At 40.5% G+C, this 8,724-nt stretch overlaps 1 protein-coding gene across 1 annotated transcript; it reads left to right on the top strand.

The window, feature by feature from the left end:
* The first annotated feature begins 977 nt into the window (after positions 1–977).
* Positions 978–8,163, top strand: cibar1 (CBY1 interacting BAR domain containing 1). Its single transcript, XM_037094001.1, has 9 exons — positions 978–1,145; positions 2,077–2,311; positions 2,416–2,484; positions 3,543–3,644; positions 3,949–3,954; positions 4,753–4,857; positions 5,159–5,272; positions 6,213–6,332; positions 7,702–8,163. Exons 1-9 carry the CDS (start codon positions 1,114–1,116, stop codon positions 7,822–7,824), a joined length of 906 nt encoding a protein of 301 aa, XP_036949896.1. The 5' UTR covers positions 978–1,113; the 3' UTR covers positions 7,825–8,163.
* Positions 8,164–8,724: the final 561 nt, after the last annotated feature.

Here is an 8,724-nt window from a genome sequence, read left to right as displayed (position 1 = left end):
TCTATTTTTAGCTTAATGTTATATTTTTATGAATGAATGGCCATAAATTAATGACAGTATGTGGCTGTTTCATTTTGGGTGCCAGCCCAAAACATTTATAGGTCACAAAAAAAAAACACACGACACGCACACCATGTTGTATATCAGTGTGAATGAGAGCTATTGTAAAATGGTGTAGATTCAAGTGTGGTGTAAATACAGTTCAGTCCAGTAATATCGGCAAGATATACAGGAATAATCAAAAGGGCTTTAAGAAGTTGCTGCACGACTTAACCCTAACCCTACTACTATTTGATTATCATTTTTGTTAGATCAACAAGAATACTGCAGTTTAATGTTGTATTTGCTGAAGGCTGTTTTATACTGTCATTGTCAGGTAGTTTAATCCACGGCAATACATCATATGTTTTGTGTGTGTAATCGTAATCAGATAAACAAGTACCAGCCAAACTAAAGTGTTTGTTTGTTCTTCTCTTGTATCTATTTGTAACAATAATGTAATGTAATGTCCTCCATGTACATTTATTTCCTTTACATTTGATGTGTATGTGCTTCCACTGTAGACATTTTACCAGGATTTTTTTGTTTGTATTTTTTTTAATAAATGTAAAAAAAAAAAAAAAAAAACTAAATAGAATTTTAAAAAATTAAAATGGTGAAGTAAAAAGTGTAGTATTCGTACGTGTGTAATTATTATGCAGCACAAAATGAAAAAACTCAGGTACCCCAGGTAGGCCACATGCATTAGGTTACTTGAGTAAATTTATGTAGATACTTCTGCTTTAAGGTGATATGACATAAATAAACAACAACCGAAGCTATCAAAACAAACTTTGTTGCCTCACCTTTAACTTTAAGGGTCAAATCTCTCATTTTCTGTCGAAGCAAAAGAGAAGAAAAGTGGCGAAGAGTAGTCAGAAGTAGGGTTGACCGATGACTCAATCTCCCAGAATGCATTCCTCAGGCGGAAATATCGAGGACTCCATGGAAACGGCTGACTGGCGTGCTGCTAGCCTGGGAGAGAAGAAGCAAAGCAGCTAGCTAGTTATCGTCAGTCTGGATACTCGGAATCCCGACAGACTCGGCTGAAAACACTTGAGTTGACTTTCTGCAATGATGAGTCGCACTCCCGATGCGAGAGCGAGGTAAGAGACAGTCAGTGCGTCAAACCCCTAACGTTAAAAACAACCAAGAGCAGCGAGGTTATCAAGCTAGCTGCTGGTTAACTTGTGTTTACATGCTTTAACGCCAGATACAACAAGCTAACCGCGTACTTCACGAGAGACCCCAGGTGTAAACAGCAGACTTAAGTGGACCATTTTAAGAATATCGTTGACTTTATTTCCAAAATGACCTTTCTGTATGATTTCCGTTTATACTTGTCATATTAAACCGCCAATGCGAACGCTTTATCCTAGAAAATGTGATTTTCTTACATGATAACTAATAGCCTGTTAGCTTTTACCAAACAGAATGAAAATGTTTTACTTTTATTATTATTATGATTATTATTGCCTCAGTATACACATTGTGTAAGTGTTGTTATTCGTTGCTGTATATGTAGAGAGAGCGGGAGAGAGAATATATGTGTGTATATATATATATATATATATATATATATATATATATATATATATATATATATATATATATATATATATATATATATATATATATATAGAATATAGAATATAGAATATCTACAAATAAAAAATACATTGTATCTATAATATATACCTATTTGTCATGTCCATAATAGGTCTTTCCTGACTTTTGCCTACCTTTGTTCAACTTTATTGTCCCTATTTCCTTGTTTATGTCATGAACATTTCTTGTCAGGATTGACAGGGATTGCAGATGTAAATTAGCTCCAAGGTAACGTTGGTACATTGCATCAAATGGCAACACTTATGTTTAATATTGTACATGGTCCCTCTGCAAATAATTAAATGAATAAGCCTGGCCAAAATAATTGTGATTCAAGATTTTATCCCAGTAATCACCAAAATACACTTTAATTCCTCAAAACATACTGGAATCAGTGTACCTTACAAGTTGTGTCGTCGCCCTCTCCAGGGACAACCAGACAAGAAAGATCCAGGAAAACATCACCAATGTGGAGAAACATTTTGGAGAGATGTGCCAAATCTTTGCTGCCTATGTCCGCAAAACAGCCAGGCTACGGGACAAGGCGGATGTCCTGGTTCGGGAAATAGGAATGTATGCGGACACAGAAACGCCAAACCTGAAGAGTGGATTGAAGCAGTTTGCTGACCACCTGGCCAAGGTTGAGGACTACCGCCAGGCCGAGGTTAAACCACAGTGTCTTCTTGTCTGCTTCAGTCAATATTTCATATTCACAGAAACAGTCCAAATATGTTAGTGAAACCTAACTTGAAATGGTTTGCCCTACAGGTGGAAAGACTTGAGGCCAAAGTCATAGAGCCATTGAAAAGCTATGGAGCTGTAGTGAAACGTAAAAGGGTGAGTGTTGCTTTGAGCTGCGTCCGCTGTTTCTAATTAGCAACATTTTCGCATAATTTATCATAGCACAGATGTCACTTTTCTGTCTTATTCTTTGATATCTCATTTTAAACAATCACACACACAGACAGAAAATGCTGCAGCAGCGGACGTCAACTTCAAATGTCAGCAATGGTGGATAAGTGCCTCCGAGACAGTGAAATAGTTTCCTGGCTTGGCTCATCCCCATATAGTTGTGTTTAAGGTGCACCTTTGCTACTGCAGCATTTTTGATGGTCATGTTTCACAATTAAATGCTCTCTGGTCTTCAAGGATGCAGCAATTGTGTCACCAAAATAAGACCAAGATACGACAAGAGCGATTAACTGTCAGTGTTGTTACCCCAGCATGGCCACATGGGGGCAGTATTGATGTAATGATAACATCCCTCTGGCATGTTGGAGCTTTCTTGTGCCACTGTATTTACCTCGCTTCACAGAATCTTGTTTTAACCAGAATTAAAATACATTTTCTGGTTAAAAATACATCAAGTCGATAGTTCCTTTCTCACTTCTGTGGTGGGTGTAAATCATAAATTATATCAGTCATGTTTCTGTGTTGTCACTGTCAAAACAGTCCTGTTTTTTTTTCGTCCTTCTTTGTAAAATTAAAATACAATCAAACTGCAGACCTATAGATTTTTTTTAAGCGGGTGCTAAAAAATGCATGATACGCTGTTGAGCTTGTTCAAAAGAAACGGCCCACTTCAAGAATGATTATGAAGTTATTTGTGTATAAAGTCAAGCAGGCTGTATTCAGTTATCTGACAATGCTCAAACAGTTCATCATTATTTATTATATCTTTCCTTTGAATGAACCAACTGTGTCAGACTTGGAACAACACAAAAACCTGCACAACAGGGGAATTCTTCAACTCTTTATCTGGGAACCACAGAGATACACCAAATGTTTGTTAGATTACGTCTTTCAGGATTTGAAAAACAGACACATAACTATAAATAATTGACTGTCATTGTTGATTCCCCTTACGACTACTGTGTCCTTGTGCATCCACGCAGGAGGATCTGAAGGCGACTCAGAGTGCCAGAGACAGAGAGGCCAAACAGATGGCTCAGCTTGAGAGAACCAGGCAGAGAAACCCCTCAGACAGGCAGATCATTGTATCCTTGAATGTTTCTTAAATATCAAACAGACAGAAGACTTTAAACGTGACAGTCCAACTTCATACTTTTCAAGTGTTGGGGACATCTTGGGTGTAGCTTGCATAACTCCATTTTGAAACAAGAATACAAACTTTTAAATGTTTACCATGTCTGGTTTGAAAAGGTTTAATTCATGGTATCTTCCCAACTACTCGATGTTTGATTCCAGTTACAGTGTGTATATCAGGATGCATGTGCAGGAGCAGAGCTAACACTGACAACAGGCTAATGTTCTTTGGTGTTTCCTTGACCAAGCCTTCAGTCTCAGGTGTGTCCACGTGCATCTCATCATTAAACATCATCATCATGTACAGCCAACATAGATGAAGCACATTTCACAATTACTTTGAAATTCAATCATAACGACTCCAGTAGTGGACTTCAGTGGATGCTTGGTTGTCAAATGCAGTGACAGCAGAGCTACAGAAAACTGTCAGCACGCAGCGCCTATAGAAAATGAAAGTAACAGCATTTTAAATAGCTCTGGTTTTCTCTGTGTTTTGTGAGGGTGTTAAATAATGTGCATGAGACATAAGTGTGGAAACGCTTTTGCCTTCCTCTTCTCTTGAAGCACGATGCCAACAGTGTTTCCAACAATGTATTTGTATGTACATTTTGAAAAGGTGGATGGAAACAGCAAAAGTTGAAGCTACGCAAGCAAAAAAAGTTAGAATGTCACTTGAGGTGGTTTTTGCCTCTTCCGAAAAAGACTTGATAAGAGGTGGAAACACCTTTTCTGAATACGTTTGTACATAACAAGCGTGATTCCACATGACTGCCCAACTGTGTCCACTCCAACAGAAGAAAAATACGCTGTTTCCACTGTTTTTGTCTTGTAGGATATTCACATAACGTGCCAAAACATGGGTAGTAGTAGCAGCAGTTACATGTGGACAAATTATTCTCAGCCACATCCATTGAAAAACATTTTATATGCAAAGAGTTTTTTACATTTACAGTAGGCCATGGCACACACAATGATGTTTTGCTTTAGCCATAACCTCTCACTGTGGTTCAGTATGTCTTGTTGTATGTTTCTTGTATATCCATGTGTTCTCCCAATCAGGCTGAAAGTGAGCTCCAGAGAGCCACCATGGATGCCACGCGGACCACCAGGCAGCTGGAGGAGACCATAGACGAGTTTGAGAAGCAGAAGATCCGGGACATCAAGGTCTTCCACTCCGAGATTTCTATCCGCCTCAAATAAAAAAATTCAGTTGTGGCAAAGACACACTATGTCCGTTGAGGCTGTGGGTGACAGTAAAGTGAAATCAGACAGCGGTTATTTAGCAAACCTTTCTAAAACCTGCAAACACCTCCTGATCCTCCTTCAGATGGTTGAAACCATTCTTGTTGTGTCATCTCAGAGCTCTTATTCATGTCTTGTGGTCACCCCGCAGTAGTGATTCATTTAGGTAGAGACAAAGCTTACTGTGCGCTGAAATATCATCCCTGTCTTTTTTCGCTTGTAGAAAATCTTTGGCGACTTTGTGACAGTGGAGATGGCGTTCCATGCCAAGGCCTTGGAGGTGTACACCTTGGCCTACCAGAGCATTCAAAGTGTGGATGAGGAGGAGGACCTGGAGGTAGGCTGATGCTCTGCCCAGTGATTTGAAATTAGCCTGTTAGGATTAGCATGTTTGTGTTCATAGATGTGTCACTCAGAGTGAGAGGATATAAAAGTTTATATTGGACCGGGGTTAAAAGCTGGTCAGTTTCTATGCACACCCTCTACTGTGCACTTGATAAACCTTGTGGTTAATCCAAGCTATCGCGGTGTTATTACTCATCATCATCTTGTTGCTCATACTCCTGAGTCCACACCCTTTAACTGATGTGGTAACTTTGGAGACACATGCGGTGAAATGTGCACAACCCAGAGTAATGCTGACTCCTCTATATACAGTTTGGTTTGAGAGATCTGACAAACCATTCTAAGAGACAACATCAGTAGTGAGAAAACAAAGGACCGGTGGTGTTCGAGATAGCGAGATTCTTCCTGCAGATGCCCTTCTGTTATTTTCCTCCGCCCCATGCCATCTCATCTGTGTGTTTTTGCACTGAATCATCTCCCTTCCATTCACATTGAAGCGAAACTCCTCAGCAAGACAAAGCTGTTTTTCAATGACTCACCAAACAAAGCATGGGAGATTGAATCATCCGAAAAAGGCACAATGACAGGCATGAAGATTATCCTGATCGAGAGCTCTTGCGGAATTTATTTTCATCAGCGTGGTTTTAAATGGCAGTTTGTTATCAGAGGGATACCTGCTGAGCCGCCTTGTTTACGTGTGGCCAAAGACACATTACTGGCCCAGTCGTTGATTTGATGGATATTCCAGGTTGTGCAATGCAGAGTATTTAAGTTGTGTACTTTTACTTTACAGTCAGATTTCAAATTCACTGCTATCTTGTATTACCCTCAGTGCACACTTTAAAATAGCCAATGGCTGTGTGTGTAGGCAATGCTTCCATTCTCCTGTCTTTCCTTGGAAAAAAAAACATAGCGCCTACTGTCTTTGGCAGGTGTTCAGGAGTTCGCTGCACCCCCCTGACTACCAGTCACGCTTAGACATAGTGCGAGCTAATTCCAAAACCTCCCTCGATCGGACCGGCTCCTTCATGAGTACATCAGGGACTTTACAGGTAAGATACAGACAGTACTTCAATAGAATTTCCCCAGTAGTTTCCCGTTTGAAGAACATGCTCTTATTACACTGATTTTTATCTTTGACTGTTGCACACATAGTTTCATTGTGATCATGAAATTAAAAAAAAACAAAAAAACTCAGCAGTCTTCCTCATACCAGTAGAGCCTGGTGCTCCATAACTCTGATCAGTCTCATCAGTCGTGCCAGTGTGTTGCGCAGCATCACCATAGCCATCATTCAGTTTGGGTCTCCATACATGTCATCACATGTCTCTGACATTATGCATTTCTCTTCACATTCAGTTAGCACCAGCATCGCTGACTTGCGAATTTGTCTGGACAGCTAGCTTGCACTCCTTACTAAATGACGAGTATCATTTGATATCTTTGACGAGCCTTCACCTTCAGGTCGCGTAGGTTGTGTTCAGACGTCATATCTCCTATCTAGAGATTTCCAGATTGCAGCTTTTGGACACAGATTGCCTCAGACGCGTCTTGCGACACAACTTCGGTTTGATTTTATCTGGGGGGGAAGATGCAATCACCGCTAAACAAAAAAAAAAAAACAGGCTTGCAGTCAGGTATACAGCTAGAGAAGAGGATTGCAGACCCAGCTGGAGCACTGGAGTAACGCTTATTGAGAAAGTCTTATTCTGATGCTGTACTAGATAAATTAGAACATTTTCAACCTCCAACTTTAAAATGTACAATTTAATGCCACTTAAAGTTGAACTTTGATGACTTAATGACGAAGCAGATGGCTGATGTCACACAACAATGGCAGCACCCACGGGAAGGGGATAGGATGTATTTATAGGCGACAGTATTGTGAATGGAATCTTTAGATACGTTTCCAAGTATGAAAGTACTTTAAAATAAAAACTTGAATGGTGTCTGTTCCCCTACCGCCATATCTCCTCTTCTAGAGGAAGGAAGCTGCACTGTTGAGGGTTTAACTGTGTGTACACTTGCCAAAGGGACGTCATTTTGTTACAGTCAGCCAAGTTTTTGTTCACTTTTGGCATCCTGCACCTGGAACGCTTCGAGGTCGGAAGTTGGAAATTTGAACAAGGAAATTCCGACCACCGGCTATTTTCTGGCACGCGCCATTAGACTGCACACATGCCAGACTATGAACTTGGCAGTCCATGAGACATCAGTGTTCATATAGTATTGCACTACAGTTGTGGGCAAATCTGGCTCAGGGTGTGTTCTCGCCTGTACCTGTATGGTCTTCTCTGCTCATAACCGCAACCTCCGTGAAAGAGAAATGTTTTGAGAAGCAAACCGGCTCGGCGGAAGCACCGATTGCACTTAATGACTACCTGCAAAGTGTTTTAGCCGCATGTTTATTTGTTGTCACAGCAACAAAGGGCTCGGCAGACAAGAAGAGAGGAGGAGGAAGAGGAGGACGAAGAGGATGAAGATGAATCTGAAGAGGAGGAGGATGATGAGGATGAAGAGGAGGACACGGACGATGAAAATTAATGTGTGTTTTTATTTTTGCTCAAATCTCGCTTTTGTGTTTGTCTGTATGGAACAAAGGTGATATCGGAAGTTGTGTAAGTGTTTAACTGTCTTGTGAAAGCAAGGCTGTGTCATTGCCAAAATCACCTCACGCAGGTGATCTGAGCAGTATTGTAGCGTAGGTGGTGTGATGTAATTGTGTAACGATTTGTCGAAGTTCCAGCTTTTTATTGCATTAGCTATATTTTTATAGAACACACAATGCCAAAATGTGCATTTTCATATTAAGTTATCAGTGAATTTTATCACAAAGCGTCGCTCGTCTTTATAAATAAATAAAAATGTCTGTTTTCAAATTCCGCTTGTGTTCCAATGAGATGCTTTACTATAATAAGTACATGGTGTACCCTCAGCCACATTGCATGGAAATAGCAGCAGAGAGGTTGATTGTTATTTTAGAAATTGTTCCGAGTGTGAATCAGTGACAGTACTTACGTGACGACTGCGGTTGAAAGTGACTCATCTCTTCCACAGACAAGCAAAAGTGGTACAAATGAAGCTGGGGACATTTTGCACGACGCTATCTTTGTTCATCAGGAGATATGTGTGTGTGTGTGCGTGCGTGCGTGCGTGCGTGCGTGCGTGCGTGTGTGTGTGTGTGTGTTACAGTATGTGTTGTCTGTCACAGTGGAGGCTGCTGCCACTCGGTCTGCTGATGGCTCCTATGTCTCTCCAGCATGAGTCACTCAACACATTTATCATTCCTCGGCTGCCCGTGTCACGCTGAATGCTTTTCCGCCCCTGGTCTTGCACACATAAAGCATATTCCAGGTTTCTATCAGTGTGTGTTTTCACAAAGAATACACACACTTTTACACACATGCACAAATCCATGGAGCCATCATGCAAGCAAGAGTAAAA

The sequence above is a fragment of the Acanthopagrus latus genome, chromosome 3 (assembly GCF_904848185.1).
Source record: "Acanthopagrus latus isolate v.2019 chromosome 3, fAcaLat1.1, whole genome shotgun sequence".
NCBI classification, from domain to species: domain Eukaryota; kingdom Metazoa; phylum Chordata; class Actinopteri; order Spariformes; family Sparidae; genus Acanthopagrus; species Acanthopagrus latus.
This window is presented reverse-complemented; position numbering and strand designations above follow the sequence as displayed.